Source organism: Peromyscus leucopus, chromosome 14, assembly GCF_004664715.2.
Source record: "Peromyscus leucopus breed LL Stock chromosome 14, UCI_PerLeu_2.1, whole genome shotgun sequence".
NCBI classification, from domain to species: Eukaryota; Metazoa; Chordata; class Mammalia; order Rodentia; family Cricetidae; genus Peromyscus; species Peromyscus leucopus.
Window position 1 is genome coordinate 89,195,807 of NC_051075.1, and position 26,670 is coordinate 89,222,476.

Consider the following 26,670-nt stretch of genomic DNA (forward strand, 5'->3'; position numbering starts at 1 on the left):
CACCACCTGGCAAATATAATACTTAAAAAAAAAAAAAAGAAAGATAGAAGACTGTGGTCATTTGAATGTAACTGACCCCCATAATCCCAAAGGGAGCGGCACTACTAGGAGGCGTGGCCTTGTTGAAGTAGGTGTGGCCTTGTTGGAGGAAGTGTGTCACTGGGGGCGGGCTTTGAGGTCTCCTTTGCTCAAACTACTCCCAGAGTCACAATCTACTTCCTGTTGTCTTCTGATCAAGATCTAACCAGCACCATGTCTGCCTGCACGCCGCCATGCTCCCTGCCGTGATGCTAATGGACTGAACCTCTGAACTGCAACCCGCCATCTCAATTAAATGTTTCCCTTTACAACAGTTGCTGTGGTCATGGTGACTCTTCACAGCAATAGAAGCCCTAACTAATACAGCAGTTGGTACCGGGACTGGGGTATTGCTGTGATAGGCCTGACCATGTTTTTGTTTGGAGGAATTTGGATTTTGGTGCTTTGCGTTAGACAGAGACACAGTGACCATTCCTGGAAGGTTTCTATTTTTCTTCTGACTTCTTTTTTTCAGACAGGGTCTCACTATGTTGTGGGGACCTGCCCCACCGGGAACTTAGGTCACCTGTGAAGAGGTGGCCTGGAACTGAGGAAAGGTAAGTGCGTGCGGCTCACCCGTTCCCCAGCCTCCCTCTTACCCGGAGATAGTCAGACTCAGTGAGGAGTCAAGTCAAGCAAGAACTCATTTATTGATAGGCAGTAAGCCTCTTTTTTTTTTTTTTTTTTTGTTTTTGTTTTTGTTTTTTTCGAGACAGGGTTTCTCTGTGTAGCTTTGCGCCTTTCCTGGAACTCACTTGGTAGCCCAGGCTGGCCTCGAACTCACAGAGATCCGCCTGGCTCTGCCTCCTGAGTGCTGGGATTAAAGGCGTGCGCCACCACCGCCCAGCATAAGCCTCTTTTATACCAGAAAACTTCAGACCCCTGGGGGGGGTGGTGAAGGAACCAACCAATCATTTTAAAGGTCACCCTATTTACAAGTTGTTTATGTCCTGACATTATCTCCTGTTTTTAGTATCTTATCATAGCATAAATAACTTGAGCTAACTTTTTTCCTCACCATTTGTCTCTAGTCTCCATAACAAACAACCCAAGCTAACTTCCTCTCAGCCATCCTTTGTATCTACTTTCTGCACAAATAGCTTACGCTAACTTCCTTTGGCACCATTGAAAACAGCTTAAAGCTTAAGCTCTATTTGTCTAACTTTCCTCTTGGTACCCTCTTTGTAGCCCATGTATGCCCCACACTATGTAGCCCTGACTGTGATCTAGAACTCACTGTGCAGACTAGGTTGGCTTTGAACTCAGAGACCTGCCTGTCTCTGGCTTCCCAAGTGCTGGGTTTAAGGGCGTGAGTGAGCCATCACACCTAAGAAAGCAATTCTGTTCTTATTCTGTTCTTTAAAATATGAAAAACTTGATTCTAAGAGGATGGCCCAGAGGGTGAAGGCAGCTGCTGCCAAGCCTGATTGATGACTTTGAGTTCCTTGCCTGGGATCCCCATTGTAGAAGGAAAGAGCTGACCACCCCCTCCCCCAGCTGTCCTCTGGTCTCCAGTTGTATGGCGTGCTATGTGTGCACACACACACAAGAAATTAATAGAAATGTCATCAAACATTTCACATTGTGGCTGTGCCAGGGGTTGAATGGGAATGAGAAGACGAACCAAATCCTCTCTGAGCAGGTAAGCTAAGAGCCATTGAGGATTTACACACGAGAGGCTATGCCAGAGTTCGTGCTTTTAACTTCTAACCCCCATAACAACCCTGCCACACAGGCAGGCCCGTTAGACAGAGAGGAAACTGAGACTCGGAAAATCATTCACCCAAGCTCACACCCCTGAACAGCACGAATTGGACTCAGTGGGCTACTGAAGAAAAAAAAAAAAGATGGAGCAGTGGGCGGGGATGGTGGTGGGCGGGGATGGCGGTGGGAGGAGTTAAGAGGGGAGTAGGGTGTGAATATGATTGAAATACATTGTAAGGCCTTCTCAAGAATATTCAGAAAAATACATTTAAAGTTTTGTTTCCTTAATTGTTCTTTAAGCAGGCTACCCTCTCACCTCCACCCTTCCTCCAGAGGAAAATCCACGGACGGCTTCCTCAGCACCTCAGGTGGAATAAAACGAAAGCAGGCAAGGAGGGTCTAAATGTAAAGTGCTGGAAAATCCAACATTTTATTCACTACATTTCGGTGACTACACAAATTCGGGAACATTGTAACACTGGGAGCATGATGACATCACCACTTGCTTTTTTTTTTTTTCTTTTTTCTTTTTCTTTAGCAAACACAGCAGATGATATTGCACAGCATAAAAAGAAAACAGTATTGAAGCTCAAAAAAAAAATTAGAAGAGAAAGAAAAGGGAAGAAACCTTAATGCAGTACAAACCAGAAGAATGCCTAACACATGACACGTTTTGTCGCTACGCACGGGAAAATACAGAAGCGTCAACGGAGAAGAAGACAGACGAAGTATCAGCAAATGACTGTAACTGGGTACAATAATCATTTCATCTGATGTGTTGATGCAGTGTAGAGACTACCACCATTTTCTAATTGACAAAGAGAAGGACAGTAACGTTTATTTGTCGCTTATCAAAAATCTCCTAAGCCCCTCATGGTTAGATGTGTAGTTAATTAATCATGTATTTACTTTTTCTGTTGATTTTTTTTTTTAATTCATTGCTAAGGAAGAACTCCCCCTGCCCTTGGAAGATTTTTCTACTCTACTGATCTTTTATTTAACTTTTACCTGATGATTGTCTTAGGCACCCTCCTTATATAATAAACCATCAAGCTAACTTGAACAGGGAAACTGAGTCACACTCTTACAATAGCTGAGGTCAAAAGTGTGCTGAAAATAGAAAAGGGGGGGGGAAGGGACAAGTCTCAGTGAGTGACAGACAGATGGACAGCAAATGGGGCGTGGGGCGAGATATGACAACTGTTAGCAGAACAAGTGGAAGGCAGTGTTTTAAAGTTTATTAGTGTTCATTTTTAATTGTCAGTTGGTTCAGACGGCAATTCTAAAATGAGCCCACAATGATTATGTAATAAATGCAGAACATACTATAAAAAAAATCAACACTAACATAGAAATAGAAGTGTGACCTGGTAAAGATAATTCTGCTTTGAGCTTCACTGCTGACCTCTTTCAAAGCCTTCCCTCAGCATCCTGACTCCGCACTGCCAACCTGGGGCTCAGAGCAGACTGGTTACCCTATTCACATCCATAATCAGTATAAAAATGTTCCTCTTGACCGGAAACCTGCACCCTCCCCTCTCCTTCCCCACCCCAAACACACCTGCAAAAGAAAAGAAGGCTAAATGCCTGTGTTGAGGGGGATGTTGGGTACACCAATGAGTCTATGCAACCTACGCCAGTAAAGCTGACTGACAGAGTGGTGGCTCCTGTGAGGTTGGCCCTGGTCCTTGAGGGTTCTGTGTGTGCTGATCAAAGACCAGACCTGCCTTGGCTGAGGGGCCTGGCCAAGGCTCATGTCTGTGAGATGGAGAGTGAGAAAACACAAATTCAAATTGCTCTGCGGGGTATACTCTCCCCCAAGGACCCTTAGAGTCCTTCCCATTTGGGTAGGGTGCGCTTGAGAAGGCGAGGGTGGGGCAGCTGTGGGGATCAGGGGTGCGGTACTCTTAACTGTATTTCCTAAATTAGGGTGAGCATTAAGCCAAGTGAATTTGTTTTGCTTCTTGCATGGGCTGCTGGGGGTTGACAGCCCTAGGGCCGTCTTTCTCTCCAAGACAGCTTGGAGGAAAGGCTGCCTTCCACCCAGAAGTGTAGAAACAAGGGCCTTGAGTGGGTTTCCAGATTCAAGTTAGCTTGTCTCTTTAGGTTTTTATACTGTGACTTCTTATACCCATGCTTGGATAGTTAAAAACAGACAAACCAAAGTAGTGGTGAAACAAAGTTTCCCACAGACACAGGTGGTGCGAGACACTGGGAAAGGTCTTAAGCTCTTGGAAATTTCAGGTCTTACCTGCAAAGTAATTTTTTTCTAAAATAATAATAATAATAAATTAAAGGAAAACCACAGGTAATGCCTTCCATCTTTCTACCTTGGTACACTCATTTGGCATGGACAACTTTTTGAGAGGGAGCTGGCAGTGTTGAGAGCACATGCCGCTGTGCTCACCAAGGATAAACTCAAGATAACACTCTGAAGGCAAGAGAGGCTCTCTCTTCAGCTTAGCGTCAAGGACAAAAGAGATTGTAACATAGGTTTTGGCCATTTCATTGTACTATATACACTGTAAAAAGCACACAGTCATAAATTAACAACGTGATTAAATAAGTTCATATAAAATGTAATTAAATTAAAACAAATCACAGCACATTATAGAGAAAAATAGGAACCAGTTTCACAAAAAAGATTATATATATATATATAATTTTTTTTTTACCCTGTGGAAACAAATTTTCTACAAAACACAAACTTTCATAAGTCATGATCAAAACGAAAATCATTTCTTATTCCATTCTTGCATTTTTTACACAACCCTTAACTTTTAACCCACTGGGGGAACATTCCCAAAAATGAACTCTTCCTTGAGCAACTGAGCAGTTCGGCCAAGAAAATAAACCCCAAACCAAAATGGGGGGAGGGAGGGAACACCCAAACACACAGCTACAAAATAAATAAGAATTATAAAGGGTTTTTTTTTTTCTTCTTTAAAGTAACCTTAACAATTAACAAACTAGTAAGTTCTGCCTTATCACATAGAGTCTCTATACAACATAACCCTAAAGCTTTATTACTATGAGGTATTTGGAGGAATTGGTAAAGGTGACGCACGGCCTGCCTGGGGATGGGACTCCGTCAAGGAGTGGGGGAGGGCCTCAGGGAGGAGCAAGAGGAGGAGCTTTGGTTTATCAGCAAGAATTGGGGGTGGGGGAAGTCATCCTTTGGTATCAAAGAAAGTTTCATTGCATGGTTGCGCAGAAAAAGCACCACGGTGAATAATTATTCCTTTTTTTTTTTTCTTCATTAGTGGCCTTTCTAAGAGGCTGAGGTATTCAAAGAGTATAAGGTGAGAGAGGTTAACAGCGGTTTAAACACTTTGGTTCAAGCAAGGCACTCGTCCTAGGAGTTTACAAACTTTGCAACGTGTTTGCCTAGAGATTTACAAGAAGTAGCAGTCGTAAGAGTAGGCGTTCCTAATGTTGTTGTCGTCGGTGTTGTATTGTTATTAAGAATGAAGACAACGTCACACACTGAGAGAAGAGGGAGGAGGCGGGGAAGGGAAGGGGCGGAGTTCCCTCTGCAGACCATGGCCGTGCATGAAAATATCTTTGGTATTCTTTGGTATATCAATGTGATTAAAATCACCAATGGAAATTGAGTGAGGTAGCGTCTTTGGTTCACACTATAAATAGTAGATCTTTACACTTTTTTTTCTTTTTGTTTTTCTATTTTTTTCCTTTTTTTCTTTTCTTTTTTTTTCTTTTTTTAACACATGGAAGTAGCTATTTCTTACCTTCTGCTTCTTTGTCCACACTATTTGGGAAGTAGTTACCAAATGCACTGTAGAGCAAACCCACACCACAGTTATAATCCAGAAGGCCAAGTGCATCCCCCAAACAGCCTCTGGTATTTGAATGCACCCTAAACAACGAGATAGAAAAGGGAGAAGTGCTTTCTCTTTGTTTGCTAAATGCATAGTTTCATCCTGTATGTACAAAGCAGGGAGGGGCGGACCGTAAGGAAAAGGCCCTTAGACTCTTTGGTATAGCAAAGTTGCATTTAACCTGCAAAGACGGGTTCTGCACCTGGGGTAGCAATGGGAGTGGGAGGGGTCTGAATGGAGCAAGCGCTTTTATGTTGTTCTGGGAAAATCAGTATGTTTTTCGAGGGGCTGAGGGGCATGATGGGTGACAAGTTCCGTCAGAACTTATAGATATCCCTATACACTTCCTTTGGTCTTTGGAATCGATTCCCAAGGCGCTCAAGGACAGGAGTACTCAGTCCCCAGCATCCAGAATTCCTCCATCTGGACAGTTACTGAGATCTGAGTTTTACAGTCTCCAGACTCCAAACATCCCTGTTGGCTTTCAGCGAAAGCTTCCTGTTATTTGAGGACCTGAATGACTTATGGCCAAAAATTTATACAAAAAAGAAAAGAAAAGGAACAAAGAAAGAAGGAAGGAGGGAAGACAGAAAGAGAAAGGAAAAGAAAGTAAGGAAATCTTTGAAGTCTGGTTTTGTTTGTAATGTGCATAGCGATGAGAGATAAGGTCTGGGAGTGAATGGTGTGAAAGGACATGATCTGCTCTGTAGAACATGAGGGGAGCCATCAATTAGTGCTACATAAAACAGGAATGGAAACATGATCTCTGAGTGCTGGTTCCAAAGCAAAGAAAGAGTTGTTTCTACAGGGTGTGACAAGGTATTGCTTATGAAAGCTGAGTGTGTCTGCTACGGTTTCTAAGAAGCAAAAGTTTGGAGTATGCTCAGTCAAGTAAGAAAATTGCTTTTCAGGCTCTGACTTGTGCCTCTGTTTACGAGAAAATACATCTCTAGGCCCTGAAATTGTGTAATTGGTGCAAATTTAATGCTGGTATGAAATCATCTTTGGTGTCAGCAAGTAGGGTCACGGTTATTTCTCATGATGGGATTTTAAAAATGTAGTCATGTTTTATTTTGAAGACTGTGCCTCCACAGTACCAAATGATTGGCTTGAAAAAATGCAAAATGCAGTTGGGTTAATCATGGAAGTAACGTGGTAAAAGGAAAGACACAAGGTTGACTGAATTTTTGTTTTTTTTTTTTTTTTTTCTGGTTCTTGGAGTACTGAAAGTTGGTAAGACTGTGTATAGACACAATTAGGTTTCCCCTGAAATTTTAATTCCCTTGTTTTAAGTAAATAAGGCTATCCCCCCTCTTAAATTATAAATGCATCTACACTCCCCAGCTCTCTCCACTTTCAAGAGAGAAAATAATGTTTCTATTTTTAATTTTTGTTTATGCTACAGAAAACTTGAGCAAATCTCAAAGGGTGGAGATTTACTGGTTCTTCATGATTGAACTAGAATTGTGCCATCTTTAGAAGAAAAACTTTTAAGTTGGAATTTTGGGTGAACTTTTAAAAATACTGCAACAAAATATGTCAGGGTGCATGCTGGTTTCCTTCGCTCAATTGCCAGACAGATGGTTCGCTGGTTGGGTTAGGTGCCTCTCTCTAGGTATCTGACATTTGACCCCCAGGAGTGAGATTTTGTGTTATAAAATTTTAATTTTTTTTCATTTGGCATTTTAGTGAATCTTATTGAACAGCTACTATTAGGATAGTTTTTGGTGCTATATTTCTAGTTAGGTGTGACATTAACTGAGGGTACCCTATTCTTGACTTTCTTGTGCAGCAGGTAGTTATCTGTTCAGATCAGTTGTAGTTCTACCAAGTTCAGATAGAGTGTTTCTGGATGCCAAATGATCTTTTTTAAAAAAACAAAAACAAAAACAACTTTGTTTTGGCTTCCTGCCTTGGTCTGTGTGGCCCCAGTGAAATGGTTCAGAAAAAGTCAAAATTGAAAACTTTGATTAGGAAGCTTGGGTTTAATTTTTAATCTGTCCCTGCCAGAGAGTAGAAGCCGTGAGATAAAATTTTCCAGGTTCACTTATAGCAAGAAGGAACGTTAATGCTTTGGAGGTTATGCTTAGTAAAATGCATCTTTTGATTCTGAAGGAACCAAAAGGCTTGTGTGAGACCAGAGCACTGGCTTTTTGTATGTAGTTCTCCTGTGCTACCATTTCTCAGTGGCCCTTTGTTTTCCTAACATCTGCCCGATAGGACATCTGAAATCGGAATAAAGTCAGTTCAATTGTTTTCTGGGATGGTTACAACATATGAGATAACTAATTGTCATTAATATTGGTCATTAATATTGGTCTGCTTGCTTCATTCGTGTTTGGGAAGGATTTAAAAAAATATTTGGTGCCAAATGCATAAAGTAAATTTAAGCAAAATTAGTCTAAGTTTTTTTGGGGGGTGGGGTGGGGTGGGACATTTACTAAAAATGATCACTTCGGACAATTTTTCTAATTCAGTTATCTGCCCTGGTAAGCTTTAGTTTCCTAGTGTTTATATGGGGACCTACTCTGAAGAGTCCTCACATCTTGGCTACGTGTAGATGATGTGTTATGTCTTTTCTCTATGGAAGTGACATTTATGGATCCCATGTGCACCACGTCGACCTCTCTGCCATGGTGGTAACTGCTTCCCCGAAGCCACATTCTTCCTTGCCAGTTCTGAAAACTCATATTTCAAATGCTTCAAGAGTCATAAATAATAGTCCTGAATCTACGTGGCATGTGGGTTACAGCTAGATCAGTTCATACGTATAACTTTACATAGTATCTTGTGTAAAAATAGCTTTGGTTATTAAAATCATTGCAATAAAATACCTGCACTATAATATTGTGTGTTCTTTGGTACCTGGGTGATTTTTTTTTTTTAATGGATGGACTCTTGTTTCACTTTTCTTTAAAAAATATCTGAACATTTCTTAACAAACAAAGAGAGTGCACTGGTTTAGGTGCCATTCAAATGATCTTTGCTGGGTTTGAATCTGCATTTAGGTTGTGGGCCTGGCAGGTTCAAACGCTAGGCTAGAAGAGAGAAATCACACCTTAAATCCAATGAATTTAGAAATCCCACACTGTGTGGGTCACACTCCTACGGTGCAACCCTTCCTGAAGACCAGCCCTGCCTGAGTCCCTAACCACTGGTGGTGGTGGGTGGGTGTGCACCCGCACACCCGCCCACACATGATATCGAGACACGATACACCTTTGTGGTGTAGTGGAAGAGATGAGAATGTCTGATCTTAAAAGATGACCGCTCAATGGCTCAGACATTACTGTGCTTCGAGCCACGGAGCAGCCAAGCACAGTGCGGCCCAAGGGTCGAAGGCGTGAGATCCGATGTTTTCCCGATCCTTTCTCTTGCCAAGTTTTGCCCCGCTGAAGTGTCTCGGAACAAAGTCAGAATGCAGGTGAGCTCTAGTCTTTGGTTTCTTTGGACTATAAATACCACTTTTATTTCTTCAAATATTTCTAAGTATAAACCTGCTATCTCGAGGTCCTGGTCTTTAAAAACTTTTTTTCTTTTTTTTTTTTTAAATTAAATTTAAAGCTTTTCCACCGAGGTTCTAGTCCGTGGTTCTTCCTTCATGCTTTGGTACAAGTGCTTGATGAAGAGGAGGAGTTGCCTGAATTGGAGCTGCTCTCGTCTTGCCATTTGTCCAGACTCCTCCTTCTCGCGTTCATGAAGAAGTTGCTGACAGTGCTCAGCTCCAACCCCAGCTGCTGGGAAATGGTGATTTGTAATTCTTTGGACGGACGCTTATTTTCCTTGAATATTGCATGTAGAGTTCGACGTTGGACGTCTGTGAAGACCAGCCTGGGCTTTTTGGGGGTGTTGCCTCTATCCTTCCCGTGTTCTTGCTCTTTCCTTTTGCAAGCTGCAAAGAAATATGGAAGATGTTTAGAACAAATTCCTTGTGGGGGGTTTTGACCAGCCATTCCCCAGAGCCCACTTTTTGTCTGCTGACCCCAGACGAAAGCACCAAGGATGGCTGGGACAAAGTGTAATAAAGGCATAGAGAGCTGAAGGACAGGTGGAATTTTGTGCGCTGTGGGTGGGTCCTGGCATCCCTTAGTTTCTGCACTGTGTCTTAGGTAAGTCAGGTAGCTCCATCAGGCCTCTGGCTAAATGAACCAGCAGGCTTGAGTTTTTCTTCTAAAAGGATATTTAATTCTTTACAAATTATATGTGTGTCAGTGTGGGGGTATGTACACATGAATGCAGGTGCTAATGGAGGTAAGAAGAGGGCGTTCGATCCCCTAGAGCTGGAGTTACAGGCAGTTGTGAACCACTTGACATAGGTTCTGGGAACCAAACTTGGTTTTCCTCTGGAAGACCAGCAAATGCTCTCAACCACTGAGCTGGTTTCTCTAGCTCCTAATGTGACCTTTAGTTTTTTTTTTTAATTTTATTTATTTGTGTGTGTGTGTGTGTGTGTGTGTGTGTGTGTGTGTGTGTGTGTGTGGCCTGTGGTGTAACTCCACCACACTCTGCTAACGTCACACAGGAGGTAAAGCACTCTCCATCTCCTCCCAGCATGCAAATCTCTGAAACACTAAGTCTGTCCCCCAGAAACCTTGCACAGAGACAGGAGCCAGGTGACAGACTCTGTAGGGAAGGACCCAAAGTTAGACAGTGACCACTGAGGAGTGGGACACACTTCTCCGGAGGTGGCATCCAGGGGACACACTGACAACCTGGCCTTGGGTGAGTATGGGGTGTGTGGGTGTGGGTGGGGGTAGGTAGAAAATGTTTAGGATACTTCCAGGTTTCTGGTTAGATGGTGGCACCCAGAAAAAGGAGTTTTATGAGGGTGTAATTACTTGTATATAGGACAAAGTGCATTGGAAGTGCTGGCTGGCCACTCTGCTAAAGATCTCCGATAGGTAGTTGTCCAGAAGACAGAAGGATGTATGGAGCCTGGAGCTCAGGGGAGAGGTCTGAGCTAGAAATACAGCCTTGGAAGTCATTAGGGCTCCAGATGATAAATTATACAATGCATACTTAGGGAGAAGTAAATAACAGTATTGGGCGAAGTCTCAACTTATCTATCATTCAAAAGGCAGAGCTAAGGAAAATCCCCGCAAAGAGATGTCTATTTTCCAGCTAATCAGGAAGCACATTTGAAGGACTTTAAGAGGTCCTGGGTACTTGGCCGAATTCTGTGGCCTGAAACTACCCACAGCAAGTGATTTCCAAGTGTCATCCGAGCAGCAAGAACCTCTTCCACAGCAGTTCTTTGAAAGGAGGGTTTACAGGCCAAGGGCACCTAGAAAAACCCTACCTAAATGGCTGCTTTCTCAAGATTCACAATGTATGTTAGCATACCTAACTGTTTCTCAAGTCCATTCAACCCCAAACCCTTTGTGGTGGAGTATGTCTATCATAAATTATATGCTACTCATATCAGGGAAATATAGGTCAGTATATTTTGCCTCAAGGTTTCAAGTGCTATAGATACTGTAGGATCAGAAACTGCGAGGTGAAACTCTGGTGGAACAGGGACCTAGCTAGTCTCTTCCTTTCTTTTTTTTTTTTTTGGAAGGGGAGCTCAGAGCCTGTGGGGGCTATTGGAGATGGTACCTGTAAGTGCATGTGGTTACATCTGGAGAGAACACTGCAGAAGTCAGAATAGTCAAATACGAAGGCCGAAGAATCAATAGAATAGAGAACAGCCAAGCTCATCTGAGATTATGAGGTTACCAGAGGAGAAGAGGAACAGCCTACAGAAACAAAGTCTTACTTCTGGAAGCTTACATAGAATTATAACTGTTAGAGTCCTGGAGAGACCACATGAGTGAGAGAAATGCTTTGGGATGTCTGTGGGAGACATTGCGGCATAGAGACAACCCAGGCCAAGATAAGGAAACTGCAGCTGGAGGTCCGAGTCTCCACACATGTATGTGGGGGTTCAGGGAGGGACGCGGGAACCAGGAAGAAGGAGCCAGGGGCACTGCAGTGCAGGGAAGTACTCGCACACGAAGGCATACACAAGCTATACACAGGCAGGGGGAGGCAGGCAGAACTGGGTTGAGGGGTTACTACAGATACACGAAGCCCCCAGTATGAGTCCCCTCCAGGAAGGAGGCAAGCCAACATGCTTTCAGGATTCTGTGGCAAATTGTAGTAGTGGGAGATGCCTCAGCCATACGGGTAGCTTTGATCTGCTAGGGTGTGGTCATTCATATGAGTACTGTGCAGGAGGCAGATGCAGGCATGGATTGTGCCCATTGGGGAGAAAGGAAGAAAGAGGAAAAGAGCCGTGTGCAGGTATCACATCTGTGATTACAGCACTCGGGGAATGGAGGCTGGAGGATTGGGAGCTCAGGGTGGGGAAAGGCCAGAGGCACCATGTCTGGAGTCTTGCTTTGCCTGCAGCGTGCAAAGCAGAGCCAAACGCGTTTTGAAAAACATGAGTCTTCCGGGTGTTCAAAGATGTTCTGTGAACAGAGTTTTGAGGTCAGGTCAGTTTGGAAATGCTAATTGATCAAGTGCAGTGATTCCATTCAGACACTACCACCACTCCAAGCCTGTAATGTGGGAAAGTGCCCCAGCTCACGCTATCAGGAAGCACTCTCTGCAGGGAATTTTAGGACATGTTTCCCTTGGAAGAGTGTTTCTCAATATGTGGTTGGCTGCCCTCAAGCTGATCTATGACCTGTCACTGACCTACAACAGGATCACAGCAGGAAATGGAGAGTGACCAGGAAGAACTGTCTATAGATGCTTGACATTGCTGGGACAGTCAAGCATGATGGCATTCCTACCAGTAAATTTTTTCCATATTATATTCTAGAACTGCAGGCACAAGACACATTCGGATTAAAACAAACAAACAAACCCAGCAAACAAGTAGTGCTCTCCTACCTAGAGTTTAAGGCGTTTTCCCCTGGAACACACTTTATAAGCATGTTGTGTGGTGTCGTCCTAGAACCAGCTCTGAACCAGTGGCTGAAGACCACCTTGCCCATTTTCCTTCCCTAACAACACAAAGCCCTATCCTGCATGGGAAGTGTTGACTGTTGGGGCTGGAGAGATGGCTCAGCATTAACAGTTCATACTTCTCTCCCAGAGGCTGGGTGTTTGGCTCTCAGAACACTCAGCAGGGTTAGGGTTGCCACTAACTCATCTCCAGGTGATCTGATACCCTCTTTTGGCCTCTGCAGGCACTGTGCTCAAGCATGTATACCCACACAAGACACACACACACACACACACACACACACACACACACACACACACATAAATTAAAAATAAAGTTAAGTCTGAAGCATTGGCTGAGTTGTGCAAAAGTCTACCAGGAATCTGTCTGGGAATACGTGGGCATGGATATCTTGGCCAGGGGGATGTTTACAAAGCCAGATGGACTTGGAATACTTGTTAGATAAACCTGGACTCAGAAGATACAGTGGATAATCTCGGGGTCACTAAAAATAAGTAATTCTGTGTGAGTCTCTTACCATTTTTAAAGCTTAATGTCTCCAGTTACCGTTGGTTTCTTACTTCCCAGGATGGTAATAAGTTTTAAATAAGAATATATGCATGGATGTGATTAAAACCTTGAGCTCTTAAATAGTGCAGAAGTTAGCAAATTAGGGACTGGAGATGCAGCTCAGTGGCAAACACAAGGCCTGGAGTTCAACCCCCATCACTGTGAATTCTTTTGCATACGCATTTACCAGGCTTCCTCTTTCAGTCAGTATGCAAGTCAGACACTGGGCTCAGGTCTTTGCTGACTCGAACTTCTGTTATAAAGTTGACAGACCCCGGAGACCTCTTTAACTGAACAAAGAGCATTGCAAGGCCTCTGAGGACCCTGAAACTACCACTCAGAGCTGAAGCTCCTTTTCTGGTTTCTCAAGTCTATTATGACCTTAATTAAATAATGTCCAAGGTAATCCTTCTCTCTGTCGGGGTGGAGAGCTACTCCATTGACTTCCATTGTACCATCTATGACCTGTATGGATTTTTATTCTTTATTCTTATTGTTTGCTTGGGACAGGATTTAATTTCTCAGGCTGACCTGGAACTCACTGTAACTGAGAATGAGGATCAGAGATCCTCCTGCTTCTACCTCTCAAGTTCAGCGTTTACAGGCATTTGTGTCATCACATCGAATTTATGTGGTTCTGGGGATTGAGCCTAGCTTCGTGCATGCTAGACAAGCACTCTACCTACTGACTACATCCCCAGACTCCTTTGTGGTTTTTGAAAAAGAGCAAATAAGCCATGAGTCCTGTGGTCCACACCTATAGTCTGTCCAAGGCTGTACTGGGCTACGAAGGGAGATCCTGTCCCCCTCCAAGGAACAAACAATAATAGCAAGAACCAAAGACACCAATGAGGGCTCTGAGATCAGCTAGTCCAGCTTCAGTCTCATCCAGATGAAGGTGGTAAAACAGACTCCTGCTCCTCGTGAATCATGACTCTAAGAGCTTAAAGCAAAGCCAAGTGCCACAGACTCCATTAACAGTCCAACACTGTCCTCCTAGACCTCTGAACCATTGAAAACAGAGGCTGGAGTGGTGACTCGGCAGTTAAGGGCACATGTCGCACTTGTAGAGAGGACCTGAGTTTGGCTCCCAGGGCCCATGTCAGGAGGCTCACACCTGTAAGTTTAGCTCTAGGGTAACTGCACTCATGTATACACAGAGACATACACATAAACCTAATTAAAAGTAATAAAAACAAATCTTAAAATATATGTGCACACATACACGTGTTACATAGGTATGTGTGTGTGTGTGTGTGTCTGCTTTTTGAAGCCAAGTTTCTGCTTTTGCATGGCAGGTGTGAAACAGTAGTTTGAGCGTGCTGGCTGGTGGTCTTAGTCTATCTGTCCCAGGGCTGGTTGCTTCACACAGAGGAGCTGTGGGTAGAGAGAAGGTTTTTTTCAGTGTGGATGTGCTGTAAATCCAGAGGGGCCTGGGAGGTCACGTCATAAGAAAAGCACCACTCTGCCAGAAGCTTCCATATTCTGCTGCAGAGCTAATCAAATCCTTCCAACAACCTGGGCCAGGTCCTTCAAGGGAAAAAAAATGAAATGCAGCTACACGGCTTGATGATGCCAACCATGACCTCAGGGCACAGCAGACAAGGCAGACCCTGTCAAGGACTGTCTGCCTCTGTGTAAGGTATGGACAGCTTGAGCCCAGCCTGGTGGCACATGCCTGGAATTACAGCACTTAGGAGGCTGGGTTATGGGAATTGTTGAGGGTAGCAAGCCCGGGCTGTTTTACAAGATCCTGTCTCAACCCTCTCCCCACCCCCAAAAAGAAATGGACTCCTCAAGAAATGTGGGTTGAACGGTCATCTCTCAGATCAGCTGGTCAGTCCCTCTGTTCCCTATCCCCTTGTCTCACTGTTCACGCAACTCAACCTCAACCTCAGCCTTAGTCCTTAGTCCTGGGGACAGAGATGAGCATGAGGTGGGCCAGACTAAGAAAAGAAGCCCCTTTAGCTTCCATGTGAAAGAGGAGAGATGGGGAACTGAGGGCTTCATGTCCACATGTCCACACTCATACACACAATTAAAAAATATTAAAAAGCCCTTCGATCACTTGGAGTCCAATAATTGGTATGGTTCTACAGTTATGATGCTTGTTCTACAAGCCAGTCAAGATATATAGCTGACCTGATGAACTCCATGCTTAGTTTGCATTTCAGCTCATGTAGGTCTATTGTGAATTGTAAAATTTATTGATCCACTTTTTATAATTAATAGCTATATATTTTATAGTAGTCATAACAAAAAAGGTGATAAAACAACAACAACAGCAGAACTATAAAAATCAGTTTCCAAGGAAGAGAGAAGACTCAGCAGGCAAGAGCTCTTGTTCTACAAGCATAGGGACCTGAGTTTGAATCCCAGCACTCACATGAAAAGATGAATGTGGCTACATGTACCTCTAACTCCAATGCTGTGGAGTCAGGGGGATTGCTGGGGCTCACTGGTTGCCAGTCTAGTTCCAGGTCCAGTGAGAGACTGTCTCAAGAGAATAAGGTAAAGAGTGGTAGATCTGGGCACCCGATGTCTTCCTCTGGCCTCTGAGTATAGATAGCGTGGCTGTGCACAGTTTTGTACACAAATACATACACCATACACACAAAAATATAAATAAAAATAATTGCCTATAGTTAATTTTAAATGAGTGAAGTTTGCCTTCTTTGTATTTCTGGAAAGATGTCTATATGATCATACCATATAATATGCCAACAATGTGCACTAAAAATGAACTTCACAGAGGTCTCCTGAAGCCCAAGAAGAAAGCTCAATGACTACTCTACCTCAGTATCCAAGGATCTTGGTGCTCTGACCTCAACCACTCTTCCTCTTTCTCCCTACTGTTGCCCCCCACTGCCTACCATGACCCCCATGCCACCACGCCCATTGCACCATTCAGAAGCCATGCCTAAGTGCACTAGGCACATTCATGCTTCAGCATCTTTACCTACACTGTTTCCTCCACCCAGAATGCCATTTCTTCCTTCTCTCCATATAAAGAATTCCTTACATAGCAAAGACCAAGTTCCAGCATTTCCCCTTTTTCTATGCTTCCTCTGTCCCAGGGAAAACTGTTGATTCCTATGATGACAGACTACCTTCCATCAATCTCTCCCACTAGAATGGAGAAAATCTCTTGCATGGTTTTAAAAAAAGAAGGAAAGAAAGAAAAGAAAAGGGCTAGACTACAGATTTTATTTTATTTATTTTTAGCATTCTTGTTATATAAATGAGCTAGATGTGGGCCTGTGTGAAGTAGAGACACTCAAGATAAAATATAGTATCCAATTTCAAAAGTCCTTTTCCTGGACAGTTTCTCTTGAAACAGGTTAACACTACCAAGGAGACATTTCTAAAGTGGCATTAGAAAATCAGTGGAGGGCTGGAGAGAGTCAGCTTAGTGGTCAAGAGCACAATCTGCTCTTGCGGAGTACCTGAGTTTGAATCCCAGCACCCTAGTGGTGACAAAACTGTCTGTAACCCCAGTGCCCTCTGACTTGACACCCTCTTCTGGCCTCTGCAGGCACCAAGTACAAATATACACACATACAGGAAAATCACTCATATACATAAAAGAATAAAATAAATACATCAAGAAAGAAAGAATAAGAAATCAGTGAAAGTCAGCTGAGTCCTTGGGAAAAGGAAGCTGTGATACCCTGAATCAGGAGGGGGTTCAGAGCCAGACAGGGAACAAGTTGGAAGGATAGAGCCGGAGAAGTAGAAGGTACAGAGGAATTAAGTTGGTCTGAGACTCCAAAATGAGTTGAGAGTAAAGTAACCACACCTCTCACAGACAAATGGTGTGCAAGTTGAGGCTCTGTGCCCCAGAAGGCTAAGATACGCTGTGATCTTCCTTGCTAAGCCTGGAGTGTAACTGATCAATAAATCCCTAGTTAAGGGTACAGAAGAAAATAACTGGATTTTTTTTCCCTCCTAAGCCAGGGTCTTGTATAGCTCAGTCTGACCTCAAGCTTGCTATGTATCTGAGAATGGCCCTGAACTTCTGATCTTTCTGCCTCTACCTCCCAAGTGCTGGAACTACTATGCCCAGTTTATGCAATGATGGGGAACAAAGCTCGTACTCTACCAACTGAGCCATATCTTTAGCCCAAGAGTTGGAATTGTGCATGTGGACAACACATATCTACCTCCTTTGTAGTGGAAACCGTAGCAATACATTCATGATACGGTCCCTGGAAAGGAGTCTTGGAGGAATTCAGCCTCTGAGACTGAAGTGCTCACATGGATCATGTGCTGGAAATTCGTGAAGATGCCATTTTGCTTCTTTTCTGGAAGCTGCATGTCACTGAACACTTTACCATTTGGGTCTCTCTGACTACTAGTTCCCCACATCCAGAGCTGAAGGCATCATGCTTTTCTCCTGAGTTCTATGACTAGCCTGCGCTCTGCAGTGAGAAAGACTAGTAGTGGAACCTTCAGGAGTCCTTAGTGGTGGCTAGAATTTGGGACAAACTGAGAAGCCTTGGAAGCTGGTACCGGGGACCCGGCTCTAGACGTGCGATGTATCCAGTTCACAGAGGACCCAGGTGATTCAGTCATATGGCTATTGCTGAGATGCTCTAAGCCAGTGTTTCTTAGACCTGAGTCAGGCAAAGATTCTGCCTGAGCAGATCGTGATGGGACCTGAGATTCTGAGTGCTACCCTGGACCAGGTGCTTCTGAGGAAGGTGGGAGTTGGGATGCTCAGATCCATGGCTGGGAGCTGTGCTGGCTTTTGATGCTGGGTATTGAACCCAAGGCTCACCATGCTGACCACATACTCTACCTCTGACCCACAGTCCAGCCCCTGGCTGTGAGGTTTTTTCAGCACTAACTAATGGACCCTCCCCAACTTTGCCAAGCACCTAAGGAGGAGAGTGAGCAGGGAGACTAGAAAGCAGCTTCTTGCGTGGGGTACATATTTCAGGACCAGAGGGAACAGTTTTGGCGTGACTATCATCTGCCAGGCTGGCACCAGACGAACAGGGCGAGCCCACATTACAGTCTTGAGCTATGCCTCTCAAAGTTTAGTGTGCGTTATGGTCACCTTGAAGCTTGTTAAAATATGGATGAGGAGGATCTGCTCCAGGGCTTCTGGTTCAGCGTGGTTTGTAAGAAGCCAAGTGACGTGGGTGTGTGTGTGCTTGAAGGAAGAGCTGGGAGTTATTCCCATCAAAAAACAGCTATGCAGGTTTGTTTGCAGACATGCTATGGGACTGAGCAAATGCTGTGTGTGTGTGTGTGTGTGTGTGTGTGTGTGTATGAAAGAGAGAGAGAGAGAGACAGAGACAGAGACAGAGAGAGACAGAGAATAATTGATTATTGGGTATCAGGCTTCCGATTGTAGACTGAAGGATATATAACTAGGAATATATATGAGGAAAGGCAAAAGAAAAAAATCCATGGGAATATTTCACAATTATGTGGGTGCAGGTATTGGTATAAACTTGTGATTTTACACACACACACACACACACACACACACACACACACACACACACACAGAGCCAGTGAGATGGCTCAGAGGATAAAAGAGCTTGTCATCATGCCTGAAAACCTTAGTTTTGTCTCCAGGACCCACATGGTGGAAGAAGAGAACTAGTTACTGTAAGTTGTCCTCTGACCTTTACACATGCCGTATCATGTATGTATGATCATGAGTACAAACATACACACATAAAAATAAACAAACGAAATACAAATGTAAATATTCAGCATGTCCATGAATGCATCTATGTTTATCTGTGTGTAAATATTTATGTATACACATCCCAGCTTTATCTGAGAGAGCGGAGAAACAAAGCCATGCTAAAGGCACATGCGCACATAGTTCCCAGCTCTTCTCAGTCTCTAACACCTTATCCATCAGCATAAGCCTCGGGCCATCAAAGAAGCCACAAACCCAAAGCTTGGGACAGGGAGGGTATCAGATAAACTTGGAATATCTTTTTATGTTGGAAAGTTTAAGGAAAAATAATGAGAACTTGTCCCAGGACATAGAAGGGGTCCCCATCACCCAGGGATGTTAAAGCAACTCCCATCAGCCACATCTGGGACAACCTGAGCTCCAAAATACTTAAGAGCAAGTAACACATTTGCAAATTGTTGATTAAAAAAAAAAAAAAAGGAATGTGCGAGTCCACACCAACAATAAATGGGTAAGTAAGTGTGAGAGAGAGAGGGAAGGCTGAGGATTGCTCGTCCAATGTGCAGAAATGCTGAGGAAGGAAAGCTAGCCCAGGCCAAGATCAACAGGCACTAACTAACAGGGGATTTTGTAGAAGTAGGATATTTGCACTGTCTTAAAATATCTCCCATGGGTTGCTTTTTAGTTGGAAGGTAGAGGGGAAAAAATGCCCAGTGATTACACAGTATAGAAATTAGACAAGACTTGGGGTAAAGAAAACACACTCACCAGGTAAGTGAGGAACAGACAGTTGGGGGCCTCCGGATGTGGTCCTCAGAGAAGGCACACTGCCACCCATGCCGCTTTCTGGGTAAGAGAGCAGAAGCTCAATGGAAACAACAGAAGCACACACAGGAAAACGAGCATGTTCTAAGGGGGCCGATAATAAAGGCCGCTTGACCGGAGTGCAAGGTCTGGGACCCCTATGGTGGAGGGAGAGACTCAAGTTCTGCAGATGGTCCTCTGACCTCCACATAGGTGCCCTGGCATGCTTGCACCCCCAACACATACACATGTGCAATACACACCTACAAACAAGCAAACGAACGAACGAATGTAATAAAAGTAAAGATTAAAAAAAAGAGAGAATGGCATTCTTCAAACATGCAAGCTTTGTAAAAGACAGAAGATGGAAGAGGGACATTTGACAGTAAAAGAAGCAAAGGAGCCATGGCAGCAGAGCCCGAGATGGAATTCTGTACGGGAGGACCACGCTCGGAGGACATGGCTGAGTCACCCAACGAAGCTGAGCAGTGACCACACAAGGGACTATCCTCGTCCTTAGGAAAATGCTCAGGTATTTTGGGGTGAGGGGCCATGATGAATGTAGCCTGCCTTCAATAAACCCATATGGGAAGAGGGCAAACATGAAGTAGGACACTAACCATTGGCCAGTGTTCACTGGTGAGGAGGGTATCCTGACGGCCTTTGTCCTACTTTATCTTTGAAGATTTTTGTAAGTTGAAATGAGTTTCAAATGAAAATTTAATCAGCTTCGGAATGCTATTTAATGACCCTGAGGCATGTTTGATTTTAAATACTCTATCAAGTTAATTTTGTAATAAAATAAAAACTTAAGGTCTATCTTATGTACGCACCTTTATTTTTATTGTTATTGTATCTATCTGTCTATCTATCTATCTATCTATCTATCTATCTATCTATCTATCTATCTATCTATCTATTGTGTGTGTACGCACATGAGCCTGTGTGCGCATGCATGTGAGTGGGTATATAGGTAGAGGTCAGAGGACAATATGGGAGCATTGGTTTTCTCCTCCCACCATGAGGATCCAGGAGATTGAACTCAGGTCATCTGGCATGTGGCAAGTGCCTGTTTACATATATGCTATTAAAAAGCTAGAAGGCAAGAATTTGGTATCCAGAGGTCAGGGAAGACTGGAGCAAAACCATGTCTTCTGGACATGGCGGGACCCCTGCACTCGTGAACTCACGGCAGCTGTGGTTGCCAAAATAAGACCTGCACAAGATCAACCAGTCAACATTCCAGCATGGTGTGGGAAGCGGTTCCCAAGCCCCCCACCTCTAACTGAGGAGCTATTAATTGTGGATGGCTTCTAGAAGAGGGAGGTCAGTTCCCTTTAAGTGTGGGGTCGTGGTTGGTTCACTATATTCCAGTGGGTGGCTTCACACCCATAAGTATGTGGGCAGCATAAATTTTTTTTTTAAATGGAGGCCATGAAGTTTGGAGGGTAAGGAGGGGAACAGGAACCTGGGCGGAGTTAGGGGAAGTGGGTGTGGGTGAATATGATTGAAATACAGTGTGTGAAATTCTCAAAGAATTAACAATATTGTATTTTTTTTTGCAAGCAAGCAAGAACTAAACTAATATATAGAAAGGTATTATCTCTTGGTTATAGAATAATGAGCAATTTCCTCCTGTTTCTTTGTTATAATCTCATGTTTTCTAAAATTTTAATGTGGGCATCAAATACTTAGAGAAAAAAACCACCTTTGAAAGAGAAAACCAAACCTTTGGTAAAACTTCTTCTATAACATTGCAGGCTGCCCTGTCATCCCATAAGAGCAAAATCGAGCCAAAGCCCTGAATACCATGAAACACTCAAGAATGGGAAGGGTTGTTGGCGAGGACTTGTGAATTATGATACTTCTAAAATATAAAACCATAAAACTTTATTTCCCCGAGCAGTTTATAGACCAATGTAAGTGTCTAAAAATAGGAGATTGATTAAATAAATTATAGCACAACTATAAAATCGAAGATTCATAAATGTTTTCTGGCATTAAGCACTTGGAGAGCAAAGGCAGAGTGTCTGCTTTGTCTTGCAGATTGTGAGCACCCTTATCTCTACATATCTATTGAACGGATGAATGAATGCTACTCATAATAGTTTGGGAAGGGGTAATGGTGGGATTACTAGGGATTAATATGGCCTCTGTTATTCTTTCATGTGTTTTCAAATACTCCACCATAAATGCAATAATACAAGACATTTTTATTCAAACCTTTTGTATTTATTTATTTATTTATGTGTATATCTCTGTGCCTCTGTGTGTGTATATATATGTGTATGTGGATGCAGTACCTGTGGGGGCCAAAAGAGGGCATTAGATTCCCTAGAGCTAGAGCTTCAGGTGACTGTGAGTCAGTTGACACCGGTGCTGGAAGTTCAACTCCTCTGCAAGAGCAGTGTGCTCTCTTAGCCAGTGAGCCGTCTCTCCAGCCCCTCAGTTACTTTTCAAAGCTGGCTTGGAATAAAGGAAACTCCACTGAAGTTGGGATTACTTTCCACCTCCCTAGAGCATGGTCACCCTACACTGCCTCTCTGTTGTCACTCAGCCCTCTGCTCTGGCACACGGCCTGATGTGGGAGTAAACATTTCTAGAGAGGTAACTGTCAGTTAAAAGAACTAAAGCAAGAAGCCTTCTCCACTTTCCCTGGAAACTCATAGTTTGAGGGATGAAGAGCCTTTAATTATTTATAAAGAAGACCATCCACCCTACACGCACACACAAACACACACACACACACACACACACACACACACACACACACACGTGTTCATAGGCTTTAAAAGCCACAGGTTATCTTTGGAGAGTGCAAAAGGACCCCCAAGTTTCAGAAGCTCCCCACCCCCGCCCCATCCTTGTCCCACATCCCCGTAAGGATAACCAATCCTTTTTGTGTGTGAATATCCTTTCAGCCTCTTCCTGGTGGGATGATACATTCTAAAATTTAAAGTCCTGTTTTATTAACTTTAGTATAGAGTACCTGAAAACACAGAGAAGTTTAGTGTCAACTTTAATGACAGGAGGATGGGTTAGGAAGAAAACTTTGTATGCCTATTTATGTTTAACTTTTTAAAAATTATGATTGTATGATGTATACGTAAAATACATGTTTATTAGTTAGAAACAATCCTTCTTTCATTTTGGGGCTCATGGGACAATCATGCAAATAACTACTATGCTGGGTAGTTTTGTGAACTAGATACAAGTCAGGGTCATCTGGGAAGAAGAATCAGTGGAGAAAATTGCTCCATCAGATCGGCCTGTAGACAAATCTGCGGGAAATTCTCTTGATTAATGGTTGATGTGGGAGGGGTCAGCCCATCGTGAGCATCCCTAACAGGTGGTCCTGGGTTGTGTAAGGAAGCAGGCTGAGCAATCCATGGTTAGTGATAAGCAGTAAGCCACACTCCTCCACAGCTTCTATTTCAGTTTCTGCCTCGGATTCCTCCCTTGACTTTCCTTCATGATGGACTGTAAGCTGTAAGATAATACAAACCATTCTCTCCCCCAAGTTTGTTTTGTTTCTGATATAGGCTTGGCTGGCCTGGAAGTCACAAGTGAGCTGACTGCCTCTGCCTCGCGGGTGTTGGGATTAAAGGCGGGCGCCATCATGGCTGTCCCAGTTTGGTTCTGGACAGAATTTTATCACAGCAATAGAAAGCAACCTTAAGACAACCAGATTAAAGAAAAGCAGGATTCTCTTTCTGGTGAAATAAGGCTTGTGTTGTGTTCAGTGCTGTTCCCACCACAGGGTGACTCACGGCTCAACCAAGACTTGCCAAGACTTCACACACACACACACACACACACACACACACACACACACACACATGCCCACTCCACACACATGTCCACCACACATACATGTCCACCACACACACACACATCCCCCACCACACACACATGTCCACCACATACATGCCCACCTCACACACATCTCCCACCACACACACATGCCCACCACACACACATGCCCATGCTGAGTCTCTCTTCTCCTAGTCTTTGCTGACAGATTGGGTCCCTGTTCCTGGGGTTACTTCTGTTCCTCTAACAACAGGAGTGGGTGTGTTTCATCCCTTGCATTGGTTCTTTAAAGGTCTTATGTCCTCGGAGGCAGCAATTGGCCCAGGGTGGGAAAGACTGACTACCACACCATCACAGCTGCTCTGGGTAATGGTGTACCCAAATGCCCAGCTTCCCAAGGCAGGGTCACAGGAGTTAATCCCCATCAGAACCACTCCCAGGATCCCTGCTCCATTTTACTTTAGACGTAGCTCTGAAAATTTACCACTGCCCATGTTTGCAGGCCATCTCTCTTAGCTACTGCTCAGCTGTTCATCTGGCCCCTCCATTCCAGCATGCTCTCAAAACCGCAGACCTCATCATTTCATCTCACAACTGGCCACGGCTGCCTTTAGCCCCTGCTGCCAGAGGCCCTTGGCCTGTACAGACACATAAAGTCTCCATCGGTACTTTTAAGGTTCCTCTTTTGTGTGCCTGTACTTTGCCCAGTGCCTGGTGCATAAGTCTCTAGCCAGTCAGTGTTTGGGCAAACGAAGGAATAGGAAAATGCTGAAGGGTTTTCTATAGTCCTTCCCAGACTGTACACATATAGGAACCTCCTGGGGACCCTGTGAAAATACAGATTTAGATGCAGGAGATCAGGGCTGAACCCAGAGTTCCCAGGTGATGCTGCTGGTCTCTGAGGTTCACTCAGAGAAGAAAGGATGCACAGAATCATGATAGCTTCCAAGTTGGAAGAGTGTGTGTTTGGAATTAGCTCCTTCTACAGGGATCTCAAAATCTTGAGTGAACTTTAGAGTTGAAAGGGATGAAAAGAAGTTAGAGATTTTATATACAGACCCCGTGCACGCTGAGCAAGGCTATAAGCTATTCCAGAAAAAAAGAGAGAAGTAAATAAAAGTCACTTGGTCTTAAATTCACAGTACCACTTTAAAAAAATCAGGGTCTTATGTAGCTCGGCTGGCCTTGAGCTTCTTCCTGATCCTCTTGCCTCAGCCTTAGACTGCGGAGGTTACAGATGTGCATTATTTCTATGTTATGCTGCACCTGGGAATCTTTCTTCTCCTCCCCTTTGCCACCAATCTGATTGTCTCCCTCGAAGGAATATGTAACGTATGGTGCTTTGCTCTCCACTATTGAAATCATAGCCTGGGTGTTGCTGATGGGAAGGTGTTGCTGAGCCGGGGGAAGAGAGAAGCTGCCAACTTTGTAGTAATTCAGATTCAAGAAATTTGCAGAGAACAAAAGGTTTGGGCAGCTCATGCCTGTAGTTTCAGCACTGGGGAGATGAAGGCAGGAAGATCAGAGGTTCAAGGCCAGCCTTGGCTACAGAGTGAGTTAGAGGCCAGCCTGGGCTACACGAGAGAAACTTATTTTAAAAGAAAGAAAGAAAGACATAAAGAAAGAAAAACATAAAGACAGAAAGGAGGAAGGAAGGAAGGAAGGAAGGAAGGAAAGAGAGAAATAGATAAATAAATAAATAAATAAATAAAGAAAGAAAGAAAGAAAGAAAGAAAGAAAGAAAGAGAGAAAGAAAGAAGGAAAGAAAGGAGAAGCCTACAGAGGAATTTTAGCCCCAGGCTCCATGCATTCTGTTCCTGTCACCCTGACTTTGGACTTAATCCCATCTCATTCTCTAGGTCTTTAAAAGTGTTCTTTCACTACACTTAGACTTCTTCCTGCAACACACACTGAGCTGAACACCCTCAGCTCCTGGAAGAAGCATAGGAACAGAACAGCCTGTTGTCTCTCTGCACCAGTCCTATTTCCTGGACAAGTGTGCAGTACCTTTGGGTCGCCCTAGCAGACTGCACTAGAGTAGGGGCTCAGGTAAGGGAGGAAGTCAGTGGTTCTTCCCTACACTCGGCCCACAACGGACTACCTTTCCCTGACAAAACTGGTATCTAGTAAGGATCAAGTCCTGAAAAAATGACAATACAGAATGCTCAGGGTGTATTAGAATAAAAGTAGGTTGGGGGACCAGACTGAAAAACTCTCCCAAACAAATAAACCACCTCCCCAAACCATCATCTTCCTACCCAATGTTTAAGCTTTTTAATACTTAATGCTTTCAAAGAGACTATGTATCATGTGTATAAGATCTGAAAAGGTTACAACATAAGCTCTTAAACCCATCCACCACTCAAGAGGAGAATTGGAACACAGCTGTTGTATAAAGACATAGGGAACTTGTTTTTCTTTTTGAGATGCCAAGGATACAACCAAGGGTTTGCTTGTACTTGGATAAGCACTCCACTACTGAGCTACATCCATGCTCATTCTCTCTCTCTCTCTCTCTCTCTCTCTCTCTCTCTCTCTCTCTCTCTCTCTCTCCACATAATATATCTATATTCTATTATCTGTCCATTTATCTACCATCTACCTACTTCTCTATCTATCTGTCTGTTTATCTATCTATCTATCTATCTATCTATCTATCTATCTATCTATCTATCTATCATCTATCCACCTATCATTTATTGTTTATTATTCATCTACCATCTTCTATCTGCCATCTACCTACTTATCTACCCACCCAACTGTTTCTCTTCTATCTTATCTATCATTTATTTATTTTAGTAACCTTTTGAGACAAGGACTGTTTTTGTAGTCCCAGCTGAATTTGAACTCAAGATTTTCCTGCCTCAGACTCTCAAATTCTACCCTTTGTGTTTTAAAAATAGTTTGTATCATGAACATTCTGCTTCATATGTGTACACCTTACATTGGGCTGTTTCTGGTTTTTTTTTTCCCCTTCTCTTTGGAATAAAGGTTCCAGGAGCAGTCTTTTCACATTTCCAGGAATCCTGTGAGTTTAGAATTATGAGTGGAATTACTAGATGAGTGTGGATCCATGGTTATATGAGGACCACAAATTTGTTGTAGCAAAGATGCTAATTTACACTCCCAGGGTAGTGTATATGTGTCCATGAAAACCCATGCTATCCCTGTCAGCTTGCGTTACTGGAACACAGGCAATAGAATCTCACACTGCAGTACTGTGCCAAGAGACAGTGCTCCTGGCTGCATGGGCTGTTAGCTCC

The 26,670-nt window shown here is 43.6% G+C and overlaps 1 protein-coding gene across 1 annotated transcript in view; it reads right to left on the reverse strand.

The window, feature by feature from the left end:
• Positions 1–2,182: 2,182 nt before the first annotated feature.
• Onecut1 (one cut homeobox 1) overlaps positions 2,183–26,670 on the reverse strand; it is a 35,920-nt gene continuing 11,432 nt past the window's right edge. The window contains exon 2 of the mRNA XM_028865224.2: positions 2,183–9,513. Within this exon, the coding sequence (XP_028721057.1) occupies positions 9,221–9,513 (293 nt within the window). The 3' untranslated portion in view covers positions 2,183–9,220. The remainder of the gene's footprint in view (positions 9,514–26,670) is intronic.